Genomic DNA, 17,331 nt, shown 5'->3' with positions numbered 1-17,331 from the left:
AAAATCCATAAATTCGGATTTCTCCACACACAACATTTTGTAATGTTTAAATATTGGCTGTCAATTTCCATATTGAAAACACTCTTGTCACTGACCTCGGTCTCTGAAACTAATAATACAGTATATGTTAATTAATTGAGTTTAAATTAAATAAAAGAAAAAAACCCCCACACAATTTGGGGCATCTGGGTGGCTCAGTCCATAGAGCATCCAACTCTTGATCTCAGGGTCATGAGTTCAAGCCCTACATTGGGCAGAGAGGCTACTTAAAAACAAACAACAGCAAAAAAACAACCTAGTGACTAGATGTGGGCTGTAGATGTAAGGTCACCTTCGATGTAATCACTGAAAAGAATCTGAGCTTTAAATGTGCATATGATTACAACTATGCTTACAAAAGGAATATCTACTAAGGATTAAAGAACTCACTGTGGGCCAAACTCTGGAAAACTGCTTAGACACTCAAGTCATTTCATCTCACAATAACCAAGGTAGGGTAGAGGCCACTATTCATATTCTTTTACAGATGAGGAAACTGAGGCCCAGAAAGGCCAAGGATGGATCCCAAGAGCCCCCAGCTGGGAAGTAGGAGAGCAAGGATTCGAACCCTGGTGGCCTGGCTTCCCTGAAAAACCTATTCTGTCTCTCTGAGACAATGCATCCCAGTACTTGAACCCAAGTGATATTTAGCAGGAAGGACATAGCATTATAATACAAAATTAATAAATGATTTATCATCTTTACTTTTACTTCTACCACCTCTGGGTCTTGGCAAGAGATGAAGGGAGAGCTTTCCAGGGGCCGGGGAAGGGCCAGGATGTAGACCTCTGGTCTCGAGGAAGAGCCAATTGTGGGGGAAGGTGATCTCTGAACAGATGCCTGAACGCGGGATGTGAAAGCGGAAATCAAGCAGATAAACTTCTCAGAAGTTGTAAAGTAGGTCAGTGGCCTGGGCTGGGGGCATCCTGCCCCATGCCCTATCTGATATCAAGCTGGGGTCTAGGTGTCCTACTGCACCAGCCTCTACACCTGCAGGGCTCTCTGTGCCTCCTCCCTCCTTCTCCCCTCCATCTTCCTCTCCCCTCCTTCTCTTTCCATCTCCCTCCTACCCTACCCTACCCATCCTCTTACCCACCCTCTCTTCTTCCGCTTGCTCCTCCACCTCAGGGCTGGGAGGCCCCTCCCAGGAATGATCTTTGGAGGCTAAACTTAGTGAGAGGTTCCATCCCCAGGCGGAAGTTGGTGGCTGCTGGTGGCTTTGTAACTACGCCGTCCCCACACCTTGGTCTCATCAAAGCCACGGAAATAGAAAAATGGTGACAAGAGTAAAGGAAACTCCAGCAGGGGCTGAGGCCGGGCATCTGGGGCTGCCCCACCTCCCACCAGTCCTCAAGGGCAGAGAGGCGCAAAGCTGTGTGCTCTCGGTGGAAGTGGAGTCCAACATCCCTCCTCTACATCTGGAACGTGAGGGCAACAATAGCCCCTGCCCAGGTACGTATGTAAAGGTGTGACTCACGCAAGATGCCTGGCATAGGGAAAGTGCCTGACAAAGGCTGTTCTTGATATTTCTAAATCACTTATGTCACTCGCGCACTTAGGGAGCTCTTACCACGTACCAGGCACCATAGCCAATGGCTGTTTCCGTGACTGATCTGATGGAGTCTTTACAACAGACCTAGGGGTGAGGACTGGTGTCACCTCCCATTTTACAGATGAGGAAACCAAAAAGGGATGAGACTTGCTCAGGGTCACGCAGCAGCAAGTGGCAGAGTGGAATTGGAACCCAGGACCATCTGGTTTGCAAAGCCTGCTTCCTTCTCTGCTGTGGCGGGCCGCAGGACGACAGTAGCCACAGTAGCGACAATGATCCATCCACTCCTGGGGGCTGAGCCCTCATTTTCAGGTCCTAGGCACCAACATCTCCCTCTGGCCACACCAGGGTATCTGCTCATTTATACAGACCGTCTGATTTGTGTGTGTATCCTTATCTGTCCCCCCCCACCCCACACTTTCCCCGAGCTCCTACTTGCTCCAAGCTTCCAGCTGGCTGGTTAGACTACCACTCTGTTCCGGACAGACGGACAGACGTCTGCAGTAAGAGTGCCTGGCAGGGTGTAGCCTCTACTTCTCCAGCGCTGGAAGACTCGAGGGGGAGGGGAGGAGCCGACCCAGGCATGAGATCTCTGGTACCCCCACCCCCCACACTGCCCCGAGCTTCCTGCAGGGAGCTGGGCCAGCTGGGTTCAGTTTTCTTATCTGTAAAGTGACCTCCGTGGGTGATTCCATCTATCCCTCTGCCTCTATGAGCCACCCTTCCCCTGAGAATAGATGGACCCAGGTGGCAACATTTACCATTTATTTCCAAGACCTGTGGTCAGGGAGCCCAGGGCTTCAGACAAAGTCTGGTCCTCATCCCAGGATGTATTCGTCTTGGCTAGGAGGAACCTTAGACTGCGTGTGTGTGTGTGATGGGTGTGACTGTGATGCAGTCCAATGTGACGAGCACCTATCCCATGTGTCACACTTGGTGTGGCTGTATGGCCCCCGTGGTGTGACTGTGGTTATGATGATGACTTGTGCGTGACTGTGTCATACGTGGTTGTCACACACTGTGACTGAGTGTGATGCTATGACTTGTGTGTAGTTGTGCAGGAATCTGATGCCTTGTGTGCCTCAATGCAGATGTGAAAGCGATCATGGAGCTGTGTGATTCTGTGATGCTACAGGTGTGTCTGCATTCTCTCTCTCTCTCTCTCTTTCCCTCTTTCCCCTTTCCCCTCCTTCCCTTCCTTCCTTCCTTCCTTCCTTCCTTCCTTCCTTCCTTCCTTCCTTCCTTCCTTCTTTCCTTCCTCCTTCCCTCCCTCCCTCCCTCCTTTCTTTCTCTCTGTAAACATTTTCCAAGCACCTGCCATGTGCCAGGCCCTGACCTGGGTGCTGAAACACAGCCGTGATGTCCTAGTGGGGTGTGAGTGCTCGGCGGTGTTGGGATCCAACCAGCCAGTCGGTGATACGTTGGTAGCCAGAAACCAGTTGTGTTGGGAGTAACGACACCAGGGAACTGGCAGACGCTACAAAGCCTCTTCCCTCCTGGGAGAGCTGGTCGCCAAACAGTTACGGGCACATCCGTGCGCCAAGTCTCTGCGAGGAACCCCTACAGGACCCGCAGGGGGTGTGGCCACACAACTGCGTGTGGATCTTGAGTGCGTGACTGTGGCCATGGGTGGGCCTGGGCTGGGCTGTCCACATGGGTGAGTCCTAACGATGACTCTCCCTACAACCGCCCACACTCATGAGAGTGGGGGACAGTGAGGCTTCCTGTCCTCAGCCAAGCCCCTGGACCTACAAGTCCCATTCTTCTCTGAATCAAAAACATAAATACCCACCCCTCACCCCTTCTTCCTGAATATCAGGCATATGAGCTTTCTCCCCCTGTTGGGGGCCTCCTGACTCCCAAGTCTCTGGGTCTTTGTCCTCAGTATTGTCCATGGCAGGGTCTGTAGATTTCTTTGGTGCCCCAGAGGTGCCAGCTGGGTCTGCAGCCTTCAGGGGTGGCTAGGTCCTCGGCCCCTGGAGGTGCCCGCCGGGCTCTTTGCTTCCTGAGTTTTGGGTCCCCAGGGCACCCTCTGAGTCACTGCCTGTCGGACCCCCATTCAGTCCGTTGGCAGCCCTTTCTTCACACCATGAAAGCCCCAAAGTAGGAGTGGGTGCCATCGCGGAGTCGGACCAGGCGCTCGTCGGGCACACGGACCAGCACCTCCTCGCCCGCGTCCAGGTGCACCACTCCCCCCAGGAAGCTGCTGTCCCACCACACGCGGGGGCTGGTGGCTCTCCCACAGGGCGACCGCCGGCTGACCAGTAGCTCCAGCTCCTTGGGGTAGCGGGGTGTGCGCTTGTAGAGGCCGTGAGTGATGGGCAGGCCGCTGCTCAGCCCCTGCGGGCAGCCCACGCCTCCCAGCTGCACCTTGGAGTAGATGTAGTAGTAGCCGGCCCGGGCGATCACCAGGGAGCCCTCGCGGTAGTTGAGGCCTCGCAAGAAGGCCAAGCCCAGCTTTGTCTCCCAGAGCAGCGGGCCCCCACTGCCCGTCAGGCTGGAGTTGGCCCCTGGGGATGGAGACAGAGGGTCAGCACGTGTCCCTCCCTGGGTGAGACAGGGTGATGGCGACCCTCCCGTGTTAGTCCTTCTGAGAACCTTATACACGTTAGTTCACTTTATCCTCACTTTGCAGGTAGAGAAACTGAGGCACCCAGGGGCAAAGTCACTTGCTTCTTATACATCTTAGCTCATGCCCCCTCCCCTCCCGCAGGTGGGAAAACTGAGGCATGGAGCAATTAAGCAACCGGCCAAAAGCATCAAAAACGGTGAGTGGCAAAACCAAGGACCAGAGACAGAACCACCCTGGTCCAGAAGCCTAATAATCTCCATTTTCGTCAGTGTCTCTCTCTCTCTCTGTAAAATGGAGATATGAATCGTGCCTCCTTCGGGTGTAAGGAATGAACATGCCCAGAGTGTGTCACAGTACGTGTGACACGGTGAGCACCACGTAAGGGTGTATTCAATAAATGAAATGAGACACTGCCCGGGTGCAGGCAGTGTCTGTGTTCTGGGCGAGGCTGTGAATAAATTGTGATGGATGCGTGGATCCTCATGTTGCCATCTGGTCTCCCCAAGGACACCCTGCCCCTCCCCTCCTTCCCCCGTGCCAGGCCCCGGGGTCCCCCTCACCTGTGAGGTGTGCAGCTGGGCTGGCCTGGTGGGACCTCCGCTCTGGAGAGGGAAAGGGTGAGAGGTTAGCGATGGAAGCAGTGGGGGGCGAGGGCCAGCCTCCGGAGGGGTCATCAGGTCTACCTCCTGGCGTCAACCCCACCCTTTCCGGAGTGGCCCAGACTTCTGCTTCTCGGGCCTGGGGGAGGGGCACCTGCAGGGCTCAGATCAGTTGTGCAAATCACATTGGGCAATGGGCTGAGGGGGCGGGGGCAGCGTGGGAACCATCCCACCCTCCCTCCCGGGGGCCCAGGACCCTGACTCACCTTGAGTCAGCTGTTTCCAGGCTGCATCTCCATCCTGAAAATGCAGAGGAGCCGGTGGTGAGGACCTGCGTGGCCCACGCACTGGCGTCCTCAGGCTCGTGGCTGTGAGCTGCACACAGACTACAGGTACAGACGCCACCCAGGGCCACGTGCACACCCCCGCCCCACCAAGCAGCTTCAGCTTTGCCCTCTCGAAATAGACATGTGAATGAATGGTGCTATTTAGGGTCCAGTGAATTCACCGGGGCTGGGGTAGGGGTAGGGTAAAGCCATTCCGGTGCCCTGCACATAGGAGGTACTAGGTAAGGGTTAATTAAAGAGTCAGGGACAACCGGGTGGCTCAGCAGTTCAGCGCCTGCCTGCCTTCCGCCCAGGGCGTGATCCTGGGGTCCCAGGATCGAGTCCCACATCGGGTTCCCTGCATGGAGCCTGCTTCTCTCGCCGCCTGTGTCTCTGCCTCTCTCTCTCTCTCATGGATAAATAAATAAATAAAATCTTTTTAAAAAATAAATAAAAGATTTTTATTTATTCATGAGAGACACAAAATAAAGGATTTTTTATTTATTCATGAGAGACACATTGAGAGAGAGAGAGAGACAGAGACACAGGCGGAGGGAGAAGCAGGCTCCATGCAGGGAACCCGATGTGGGACTCGATCCTGGGACCCCAGGATCACGCCCTGGGCGGAAGGCAGGCAGGCACTAAACTGCTGCGCCACCCAGGCGTTCCTAAATAAAATCTTTTTTTTTTTTTAAAGAAATAATATTACAGATACACGGACATTCAGGTGGCAGGACACGTGGACATTAATGCCAACAAGCGGATATGGATGGACATGTGGCATAGAGCACAGACTTGGACACTCGTGTGACACACGACAAGGCACACGTGGACTCGGATACACGGGCACATGGTTTATGGATCCCTGTGGGTCTGTGTGCAAGGCCAACACATGGGCCACGGACAGGCCAGTCCGTGGACACTTGGGCACACAGGCGCGGGATAGCAGCACGGGTTCCCGTGCGGGACATGCACATATGGCCATCGGGTGCAGCCACAAGGTGAAATGACCTGGGGAGACACAGGACACGGAAGGCCAAGGCCGCATGGCAAACAGACAGAGACAGCCACCGCCAACGGCACACTGCTGCAGGGAGAGGTTCTCACAGACTCGGACCAAGAGGATTAGTGGCGGTCCCCACAGTGGGGGTCAGGGCACGGCTGACAATACCTAGCAATGTCCAAATGCCCGTTCCGGGGGTTGCCGGCAACAAGACTATGTTATGAGCATAAAACCTGCTGAGAGACCAGATTTTTCTTTGTGGCCACCACGAGGAGAAATGGTAATTACGTGACAGCGCAGAGGTGTTGGCGATCGTGTTGCGGTACAAATACGTTGCACGCCTTAGATGACAGAGTATTTAAATCTCCATTAAAAAAAAAAGCCGGTTTTGATTGATTGAACACCTGCCTCGGGCCCCCGCCGCCGGGCGCCACACCCGCGACACCATGTCATCCCTGTCGGGTGGGCACTCTTATTTCCACAGCCATTTAACAGACGAGGAAATTGAGTTTCGGAGGGGTGAGCTGACTCGCCCTGGGCTGCTCTTGGTCTGTCTCCTGTCTTGCACACACACGTGCACCCAGTGACACAGAAGCCCCCCCCCGCCCCGAGCCCCGAGCCCCACTCACCAGCAGGGGTGTGACCATCTCCCCGAGGCGCCAGTGTAGCCGGAGTAGGAACCAGCCCTGGACGGCCAGCCCGGCCACCAGCAGCAGCAGCAGCAGGCCCAGGCCCAGCTGGGCCACGCTGCAGGGCCGGCTCCGGCGCCTGCGCCCCAGCCTTGTGAATGGGATGTCTGTCTGTCCGTCCACCACGAACACGGAGGGTCGCACGACGGGCTCCTCCATGCCTGAGCAGATGAGGTCCCGAGACGCCCCGGGAGCTGGGCTAGCGCGGCTGGGTCCCTGAGGGCAAGGAGGAAACCACAATTGCCCAATGCTCCTGGGCTTCCCACGCTGCAGACAGGCGCCCGTGGGTCCCGGGGCTGCCTTTAGAGCGGGGTTCAGCCCCTCCCCTTTCCCCACTGGCCCTCCTCTTCTTCCTGTCCCCCCACCCCCAGGCTGGCCCCATCTTACTTTCACTCATGCAGCCTCTCACACTTTCCAGGGGCATCTGAAGATGTGACTCAGGTAGGGATGGAGAGGGGAGGCCCCAGCTTTTCCCTGAGGCCGCTTCTTTGTTACGAAATATTTATAGAGCATTTCCCGCGTGCCAGGCACTGTTCTAGGCTTGAGGGCACGGCCGTGGACAAGAGAGACAAAAGTCCCTGGTCTTATGGAGCGCCTACTCCCCTTAACAATGAGCCTGGTAAATAAGAAAATACTATACAGCATGTTAGTTAGATGGTGGTAAGAGCAGTGGGAAATACGAGAGTGGTTTTTGTGTGTGTGTGTGTGTGTGCACGTGTGTATATTGTGTTCAATGCATGTGTGCATGTGTGAGCATGCCTGTATGCATACATATGCACACGTGTGGGTGTATGCAGGTGTGTGCATCCACCCGGGATGTATGCAGGTGTGTGCATATGGGCATGTGTATGCTGTGTATATGTGTGCAGGTGCAAGCGTGCCTGTATGCGTACATAGGCACTCATGCAGGTGTATGTAGGTGTGTGCATGTGTATGTGTGTAGGTGTGAGCATGCTTGTATGCATACTTATGCACACATGTGGGTGAAATGCACACAAGTGTGTCCCAGTGCAGGCATATGTGTGCCTGTGTGTGTGCATAAGCATGCACATGTGTGTGTGTGCATGTGTGCATGCATGCATGCAAGTTTTAATGGGAACTCAGAGTCAGTGCTGGAACCACTGGTCACCAGGCTAAGACCCAGGCTTGGAAGGCGTCCTGAGGGCACCCGGAATTGGCCTGAGTAGCTCTCTCTTTTTGCTGAAATCCCACCTTTCAGCGAGCCCTGGTGATTCAGTCTCCAAGGCCCGTCTCAATCCAGCCACCTGTGAACATACCCACTGCTACCACCTTCCCCAGGGCTGTGGACCGCTTCTGTCCCTCCCTCCATTCTTATGGTGAGGTCCTGGTTATCAAAGTGCTGGTATTTGGAGGTGGAGCCTTGGGAGAGGGGATGAGGTCACAAGGGTGAAGTCCTCCAGAATGGGATGAGTGCCCCTACTGGGCACTCTCTCTCTGCCTGGTGAAGATCCAGCCAGAGGGCTGCTGTCTGCAGGCCAGGAAGAGAGCCCTCACCAGAGCCCGACCGAGCTGGCACCCTCCTCTCAGACTTCCAGCCTCCAGAACTGTGAGAAATAAATGTCTGTTGTTTAAGGCCCCCAGTGTAGGGTTGTTACAGTGGCCAGACTGCGCCGAGACCCCAGGGCAACCCACCTCTTCTGGCTTGGGCTCTTACACTCTTATCTTCTCTTTCCCTCTAGCCACCTCGTAATTCATTCTCTGCCCTCTACCTAGTGTGAGATTGCTTATTTCATTTTATTTTATTTTATGGAGGCAAAATTCACATAACATAAAACTAACCTTTTTTAAGGTGAGCAACTCGGTGGCATTTAGGATATTTACAATCTCAGACAACTCTATCTAGTTCCCAGGCATTTCTGGTGCCTTGAAAGACAAGCCCCTTCCCAGCCCCTGGCAACGGCAAGTCAGCTTTCCTGCTCTGGGGAGTCACCCATTCTAGATATTCTAGATATTTCATAAAAGTGGACACATGCCATCTGTGGCCTTCTGTGTCTGGCTTCTTTCACTGAATATAACGTTTTTGGGTTTCATCCACATTGTAGTGGGTGCTTGAACTTCCTTCCGTTTTAGGGCTGACGGATGTTCCAGTGTTTCTACCCTTGGATGGATGTTTAAATTGTTTCCACCCTTGGGCTACTGTGAGCATGCATGTGTGCACATGTATTTGTCTGGGCACCGGGTTCCCAGTCTTTTGGGCATATAGCTGGGATTGGAACTGTTGCCATCGGCGTTTTAAACATGTACATCAGCCTTCACCTCTCCCCTGCTTACAATCCTGTAATGGCTTCCCATTGAGCATATAGGGCGTTAGCATATTATGCCCCATGGGCCGCATCCAGTCATCCCCCCTGACTGCACAGGAGAGCAACTTTCCGGGGAAAGTATTTGGGTGAGCTGCAGATGCCCACCAGCGGTCCCTACTCTGCTCCGTGTCCACCTCCCTGACCGACAGTCCACATCTCATCACCTTCCATGCCTTGCGCTGCTGTAGAGAGAATCCCAAGCAGCCTCTGCGCTGAACACAGAGCCCGACGCAGGACTCGATCTCATGACCTTGAGATCATGACCTGAGCCAAAACCAAGAGTCAGACCCCTAACCAACTGAGCCACCCAGGTGCATCTATCTATCATCTATTTATGTATCATCATCTATCTACACACACAACTTATTTTAAGGACTTGGCTCATATTTTGTTTTTTGTTTATAAGTATGCCCCACACCCAATGTAGGGCTTGAACTCGTGACCCTGAGATCAACAGTCTCATGCTCTCCCGACTGAGTCAGCCAAGCAAGCACCCCAGGAGTTGACCCATGTGACTGTGGGGTGTGGCAAGCCCCAAATCCATCGGACAAGCCAGTAGGCTGGAGATTCGGTTAAGAGTTGATGTTACAGTCTTGAGTAGAAAGGCAAGAAACCAAGGCAGAATTTCTATGCTGCTATCTTGAATTCCTTCTTCCTCAGGAAAACGAATCTTTCCCTTTGGCCCTTCAACTGATTGGATGAGGCCCATCCGCATTATTGAGTGTAGCCTGAAAGTCAATCGACTGTAGGTGGGGATCACATCTAAAAAATACCTACATAGGGAAGCCTGGTTCAATGGTTGAGCATCTGCCTTGGCCTCAGGTCGTGATCCCGGGGTCCTGGGATCGAGTCCCGCATTCATCTTCCCGCAGGGAGCCTGCTTCTCCCTCTGCCTCTGTCTCTGCCTCTCTCATGAATAAATAATCTTCTTAAAAAAAGGTGTGGGGGAGGCTCAAAAATCCTCATCACTCACAAGGGTCCCAGCCAACCTCTACCAGGATGCCTTTCCACCTTGATGTCTGCCTTCCTCTTTCTTTTTCTTGCTTATTTTCCCGTTCTTCTGCCCTGGGATTCCTTTTCTTCCTTTCTTTAACACGTGGCATGTTGTTCTGTTGGAGCACCTGTGGTTCCAGACTGTGAACAGCTCAGATAGGATCTTTGAAACTTATATTCCAAGGACAGCATGGAGTTGACTTCAGACAGTGAGGTTGTCCAAAGAGGAAAGGAGAACAGGGCAATGTGAGAGAGCCTGCCTACCATGGGGCCACCGGTATAGTCATTTAGATCAAATAATAGTCTTTTTTTTTTTTTTTTTTAGAAAATATAATAGTCATTTTCTATGTCAACCTAGCTAGGCTGTGGTTTAGTAAAAAACCAGTGTAAATGTTGCTTTGTAGCTATTTTTAATTTTTAAAATTAAAAAAAACTTTAAAGACTTTATTTATTCACGAGAGACACACAGAAAGAGGCAGAGACATAAGCAGAGGGAGAAGCAGGCTCTCCTTGGAGTCTCCCCTTGACTGCTGCCCCCACTAAACAGGGACTGGTTGTGAATCTATTTCCCCCTATTTCTGGAATCAGGAGGCAGCCTTTACAGGACCTGGCGGGGGGAGTCTTAGCGGAAGGGGCTGAGAAGGGGTGACTGCAAGGCTCAGGGATTTTCAGGTGATGAGCACATCTAGAGTGGGGGAATGGATCCCACCCTCAAGCCCTTGAATTAATCAGAAGAGGCACCTAGGGCCCCAGTTCCCCTCGACTGTCAGCTCACTTCCCTCTGGCTCCTGCCCCCCAGGCAGCTCTGATGATGCTGTGACCACAATGCCAACTCCCCACCTAGACCGCTGACTCAGATCTTCCCTTTCACTAGCTCACTGGCTTGCTCACTCGCTCAGAGCTCACCGGAAACACCGCTGGGCCTGCCCCCTACCGCCCCCTCCTGGGCACAGCCGGCCCAAGAGGAATGCAGGCGAGGTAACAAATGGAATTGCCCCGGAGGAGCTGCAGGTGAGGGGCAAATGGGATGAAGGTGAGAACAGGTGAAGATGCAGGTGAGGATGCAGCACATAGGTAGGCGAGTTGGTAAGATACGGCCAGCTTGCGGTTGGAGATGTCGGCATGGGCCGAGTGACAATGCCAAAAATGCAGGTGGATACAAGCCAGGGCGTAGGTGAGACAGCAGGTAAAGATTCAGATGATAATGTTGGTGAAAACGCACGTGAGGGTTCGATGAGGAGGCAGGTAAGCAGGCAGGTGTGAAGGGGCAGCTGGTGAGAATTTCCAGAAGGTTGGGGCTGAGGAGCAGGGTAGATGCAGGGGAAAGTGGAAGTACACTTGGGTGGGGCCGCGTGCCAGCGAGGTGGAGGGTGCTCCCGGGAGAGTGGGGAGGAAGCAGGCCTGCAGGAGGGCCACAGAGGGACGGAAGTGGGGGTCAGGCGAGGCTTCAGGATGGATCACAGTGGCCTCTTTCCCTCTCAGAGACCTTCCCACACCGGGAGACACATGACATACAACTGAAGCTTTATTGTGGGGACCATGGGGAGGGGTCAGTTGGGACAGCCAAAGGTGATCATGTCATCAGTGAAGCTGGCCAGGTCTTGGCACCGTTTCTCATTTTCCTCATCCTGGCATTCATCGGCCTCAGGCCACATCTCCACCCATGTGTCCTTCCCGATGATGTAGTTGATCCTGCAGGGGGGTGGGGGGATGTGCGGAGAGGAGGCAGACCGGTCAGGGGCAGGGCAGGGGAAGGGTGGGCAGGGGCGGCCCTGGGCATGCACAGGGCTGGCACTCACTTGGGTTTCTCTCCCCACAGGTCGGTGGAGACGCCCCACACGAGGTAGCGTTTCCCATCCTGCAGCTTCAGGGCTTCTCTGCACCTGATGTGGCTGATGAACCTGCGCTCCTGTCCTCTGGCCACCTCATCGGAGCCTGGAGGGGAGGGAGAGAAGCTGAACTGGAGGGAGGGAGGGAACTGGGGGGAAGGGGGTGGGAAGACAGAAGCCAGAGTGCAGGGCTGACCTGATTTGATGATCTGCTCCACAGCCATTACGTACTCGTCAAAGTCTTCTGCTGGCTCCTTCCTGAGAAGCCTGGTCTTGTACACTGTGGGGGGAGGGGAGGGGGCGGTGGGGGTCAGGATCACCTGCAAGCGCACCTGGGCACACGGCACCCCCCATGCAGATACATGCAGGATGGCCGCCAGTCGTGCTACAGTCCCTGCCCCCCAGTAACACACATGTCACACGTGATCTTACAACCACGGTCTCACACAGTCACACACACGACCATGTGCATGATTACAGCCACCCACATGCATGACCATGCCTACTCCTGTCCACTGTCACCTGCAACCACTGTCTCATATCTCCGTGATTTGGCACAACTACAACCTCACAGTCGCACACACAACCAGGCACACAACCACATCCACTCATACACTTGCATACACCCAGCCCGCTCACAACCATGGTTCCCATGTAATCATGGCCCCTCACACACACACACGTCGCCTGCAACTATAGCCTGAAGTACAACCACATGCAGCCATGGTCACTCGCACAATCACAACCATAACACAGTCTCACATGTACAACCACGTCCCCACACACTGTTGCTCCCACACGCTCCCACATGTATGCACCCACTGACCGTAGTCTACGCCTGGCTCACAGGCCTTGTCCAGCCGTTCATCCTTGGTGACCTTGTCGTACACCTGCTGCATGAAGCAGTTCTCTGTGGGGCGGATGGGTGGGGGACATGGTTACATCTCACATCTCCTCCAGGGCCCCCCCGCTCCTGGGTCCGTCCCTCTGGGTGTGTGGAGGGATCTGGTGGGTGTGGCCAACCCTTCCCCGCTCCTTGGCACCCACCCTCAGCACAGCGGCACATGTCCTTGTGACAGAGCTTGCTTAGTTGCCCATCTTCTTTCTCTGGGTGGTAGAACTGGGTGCAACTCTCATCTGTGGGCAGAGTGGTGGGAAAGGGTTAGAGGGCGAGGACCTCCAGTCCAGAGAACCCAGGGGGTAGGGCTTGGATTCCCAACTCCAGTCCCTCAGACCTGGAGATGCCAGGTCCTCAACCCCGGGAGCCTCAGACTCCCACTTCTCAGATCCCTGGAACCCTCAGACCCCAGGCCCTAGGTCAAGGTTGCTCACCTAGGTTGTAATAGGAGTACACTTTGACTGATCCAGGCTGGATAAGCCCCACCTTAAAGTACTGGTGCACTCTGAAGGATATACAGTCCTCCTGGTTATGTGAGATCTATGGAGAATGAAGAGGCTGGTTAGTGGGATGAAGACGTGGAGGGCATACCAGCATGAGGTACTGGGGGTTGGAGAAACTGAAGGATCAAGGTGGGAAGTGGGTGGGGAGGGTGGAGGGCAGGACAAACCCATGTTCTGTTACTCCAAGGCTCAGAGCTAGATTACACTCGTCAGCTTCCTTCCTTAGTTTAGTGTGTGGCCATGTGATTGAGTTCTGGCCAACGGACTGCTATCTATGCCCATAAAAACATCATCCCGCAGCTAATGATACTGAATTGTAGATTTTAAAGTTGCTGAGAGGGTAGATCTTAAAAGTTCTCACCACACACACACACACACACACACTAAAACTATGTGAGGTAATGGATGTGTTAAGTAACTTTATTGTTGGGATCGTTTCCCAATATATGGAGACATCAAATCATTATTTTACACACCTTAAACCTAACAGTGTTATTTGTTAGTTATATCTCATTAAAGCTGAAAAAAAATAGAGAGAGAGAGAGAGAGAGAGAAATAGATATACACACGTGTATGTGATAGACAGGTGTATTTGGAGGAAAAGGCTAACAGTGAATTTGGGTAGAACCGTGGAACCATGTTCTCCCACTCTGCAACTTCCCCATAGGGTTAGAATTAAATAAAAATTGAAATGCACAAAAATTAAGATGCAAGAAAATGTCAATGTCTGTCTCATGCAGAATCCTCCTTTCTTCTAGAAAGAATGGGTCCAGTAGATAACTCTAGAGTCCTAGGGATTGTGGAGCCCCAAGACAGAAGGCATGTGGATCCCTGAATGACTGTGTGGAACAGAAGACCCTTTCCTTAACCTCCCACACCAACTGGACTTGGCGTGAATGAGAAACACAAATTTCTTGGGTTGGAACCCCCATATTCTTGGGAGTTTTATTATAGTAGCTAGTGTTACTCATACTGACTAATATGGGGTGAGGGGCAATCAAAGGTATTGGGACTTCAGCAGGGAGAGTATGAGGATAAGAAAGATGGAAGATAGAAGTAGGGGTGAGGAGGAAGCTCAAGTCATGTTAGAGATGAAGAGTGAGAGGTCAGATGGAGAATTAATAAGAGAGAGATGCCAGGGGATGGGGGAGCAAGGGAAATTCTTGTTCACCACTGAGCACTTTATTTTTTTAAACCAATATGGCTCTTTTCATTGGTTGTTTAGACTCTGATGAGAAGGGATGCCTGGATGGCTCAGCGGTTGAGCATCTGCCTTTGGCTCAGGGTGTGATCCTGGGGTCCTGGGATTGAGTCCCACATTGGGCTCCCCACAAGGAGGCTGCTTCTCCCTCTGCCTGTGTCTCTGCCTCTCTGTGTGTGTGTCTCTCATGAATAAATAAATAAAATATTAAAAAAGACTAATGGGAAGAAGTTGGAGGAAGCAAGTAAACTCTGAGGTTGGAACATGAGTGGGCATAAGGTAGGATGCTTACAAAAGACAGGATGACTTGGGTTGACCATCTTGTTTTATATAGCCCTTCCTCCACCACTCAAAAATATGGACCCCATCCCCCCTAGCCTGGGCCTGGCCTGACCCAGAGGAAGGCCAGCCAGGTAGAGGCTAGGTCCCCACTGGAAGCCTTACCTTTTCCAGGTAGAGGATGACGTTGTTCTTGTTGGAGAAGGCCTTGTTCAGCTCATACTTAGATATGTATCTCTCGATACCACTGCTCAACTGGGGAAGGAAGGATGGGATTTGTGAAAATCTTCCTTAGTCTTCTTTCAGACCCCAGGGTTCTTCCCACTGATCTCAGTCCCCAAGCCCATAAGCCTTTCATACCTGGTTGAGGTCACAAGTGTCAGGAGAAAAGCCAGTCATCATGGATATATCCAGTATCGACATGGTAGCGTCCTCGTCTCCCAGGTACCTGAATGGAGTGGAGGGAGGGCAGTTGGTTGCTCAGGCAGTTGTCCTGAGCCCTGGGGGTCAACGCCTGGACAAGGGAGTCTGATCAGAGACTGAGGTTCTTGGTTCCCACATGGCAGCACAAGGGGATATTAGATTTTAGGAAACATTCCCCAAAGGGACTAAAGGGAAGATGGTGTAATGGTCAAGGAGACTACTAGCTTATTTTTTTTTTAATCTCTTTTTTTTTTAAAGATTTTATTTATTTACTCACGAGAAACAGAGAGAGAGGCAGAGACACAGGCAGAAGGGGAAGGAGGCTCCATGCAGGGAGCCGGATGTGGGACTCGATCCCAGGTCTCCAGGATCATCACCTGGGCCGAAGGCAGGTTCTAAACCGCTGAGCCACCCAGGCTGCCCGAGACTACTAGCTTATAAATAAATTTTTAAAAATCATTAAAAAAAGGATGCCTGGGTGGCTCAGCAGTTGGACATCTGCCTTTAGCTCAGGGTGTGATCCTGGGGCCCTGGGATCGAGTCCCGCATCAGGATCCCTGCATGGAGCCTGCTTCTCCCTCTACCTATGTCTCAGCCTCAATCTCTCCCTGTGTCTCTCATGAATAAATAAATAAATAAATAAATAAATCTTAAAAATAAAAAAAAAAGGAGACTAATAGCTCAGGCTCTAGGGCCCAACCACATGGGCTCAAGTCCCAGCTCTGTAAGACATTTGATGAGTCACTTGACCTCTTCATGCCTTAGTTATTCTAGGAAAGAAAGGCAGAAAAATGTTACCGTGGTCTAGCTCAATAATATCAGGTCCCCAGCACCAGGGTACAGTAGTCACAACTGCATAAAGTACAAGTCTTGTTTCTAGTGATTTAGCCCACCAATTACTGAGCAGATAAGAGGTGCACAATCAATGACCAATCACGTCACTTCCTTCCAAGTCTGTCAGTGATGGTCACTGAGCAGCCATTATTCAGTTCATGCACTGATAGCAAGGCCAAGTTACGATAAAACACTTTAAAGGTCATGGGACAATTGGAATGTGCCCCACATCGATTGCTGAGATTGCTGGCACAGTCTCAGCCTATAGGGTCACTGCCAGTCTCGGACTGCCATGCATAGTGAGGATGGCATCCGCCTCCTGGTGGGTACTTAAGGCAATACCAGATGCACAATGCACTGTTGGAAAGGGTTTGGTACCACAGATATTATTTTGAGAAGTCTTCTTATAGACGGAAGAATGGCCAAGATGACCCGTAGTGACCCATCATCACTTACCTGGTACAGATGTTAAGGGTCATGCTGTTCAAGGCGTCCTGAGGCCTCTTGACTAGAAACACAGAAGACAGAAAAATGGGATGGGGGTCCCTGGGTCCCGATTCAGGAGGGGGGCAGACATTAGAATGGGGTTGGGGGAAGCGTAACATGTAGGGTCTTCACTCCCTTTACCATTTTCAGGGGCTGGTTGTATGTCAACCCTGAGGTCAAACTTCTTGCAGGTGGCTTTGTTTTTGAGCTTGGCATAGTACATGGTCACCACCTGGTGAGACAGTGGGGGAGATGAAGTGTCAGCCCATTTGAGTTGAGAAGGAGAGGGTCCCTCTGGGTGCTGAGAGAAAGTGGTGGGCCAAGCAGGTGTGTGTTCCTATTCCTTACCGACAAGGTGCCTTGTCCTTTTCCTTTTGCTATTACTTCGAAATTCTCATTTTTCTTGGTCTGCAGGGAGCCGGGAGAGAGAAGAGAGGATGTTGGGGGAACCAAACTTTCCCCTGGCTGCAACAATGACCTGTCCTCCCTCCTGGCTCTGGCAAACCCTGGCTGGTGTGGAGGGTGACACCAAGGAGGGTTTGGCTAGGCAGCTGTACCTCTTCTGACCGTTGGAGGCTAGGAGAATCCCAGACAATGTGGTGCTTGATCTCTGTGCTGCGGCTGGGCAGGTTGATGGACACTTGCAGGTTCAGGTCCTTGTGGTTGGGGACATCCTTCTGGTATTGGGCCAAGGCTTGGAACACCATGAAGGTGGCCTAGAGCCCAGGAGAGAGGAAAAGACTCAGATCAGAGAGAGGATAGCCTAGAACCCGCCCCCCCC

At 52.5% G+C, this 17,331-nt stretch overlaps 2 protein-coding genes across 2 annotated transcripts in view; both read right to left on the bottom strand.

The window, feature by feature from the left end:
* Positions 1-2,882: 2,882 nt before the first annotated feature.
* TNFSF14 (TNF superfamily member 14) lies at positions 2,883-7,059 on the bottom strand. Its single transcript, XM_077857517.1, has 4 exons — positions 6,721-7,059; positions 5,029-5,062; positions 4,724-4,765; positions 2,883-4,101 (listed from the first exon to the last, which is right to left on the bottom strand). The coding sequence occupies exons 1-4, from the start codon at positions 6,937-6,939 to the stop codon at positions 3,674-3,676; spliced, it is 723 nt and encodes a 240-aa protein (XP_077713643.1). The 5' UTR covers positions 6,940-7,059; the 3' UTR covers positions 2,883-3,673.
* A 4,545-nt stretch (positions 7,060-11,604) lies between these two features.
* Positions 11,605-17,331, bottom strand: part of C3 (complement C3) — a 32,635-nt gene continuing 26,908 nt past the window's right edge. Inside the window, exons 30-41 of the mRNA XM_077860229.1 lie at positions 17,108-17,266; positions 16,899-16,958; positions 16,692-16,782; positions 16,521-16,572; positions 15,168-15,255; positions 14,973-15,062; positions 13,259-13,364; positions 12,974-13,063; positions 12,753-12,836; positions 12,123-12,206; positions 11,897-12,032; positions 11,605-11,789 (exon numbers count right to left, since the gene is read on the bottom strand). Coding sequence (XP_077716355.1) covers positions 11,648-11,789; positions 11,897-12,032; positions 12,123-12,206; positions 12,753-12,836; positions 12,974-13,063; positions 13,259-13,364; positions 14,973-15,062; positions 15,168-15,255; positions 16,521-16,572; positions 16,692-16,782; positions 16,899-16,958; positions 17,108-17,266 — 1,182 coding nt within the window. The 3' untranslated portion in view covers positions 11,605-11,647. The remainder of the gene's footprint in view (positions 11,790-11,896; positions 12,033-12,122; positions 12,207-12,752; positions 12,837-12,973; positions 13,064-13,258; positions 13,365-14,972; positions 15,063-15,167; positions 15,256-16,520; positions 16,573-16,691; positions 16,783-16,898; positions 16,959-17,107; positions 17,267-17,331) is intronic.

Source organism: Canis aureus, chromosome 19, assembly GCF_053574225.1.
Source record: "Canis aureus isolate CA01 chromosome 19, VMU_Caureus_v.1.0, whole genome shotgun sequence".
Classification (NCBI taxonomy): Eukaryota; Metazoa; Chordata; class Mammalia; order Carnivora; family Canidae; genus Canis; species Canis aureus.
This window is presented reverse-complemented; position numbering and strand designations above follow the sequence as displayed.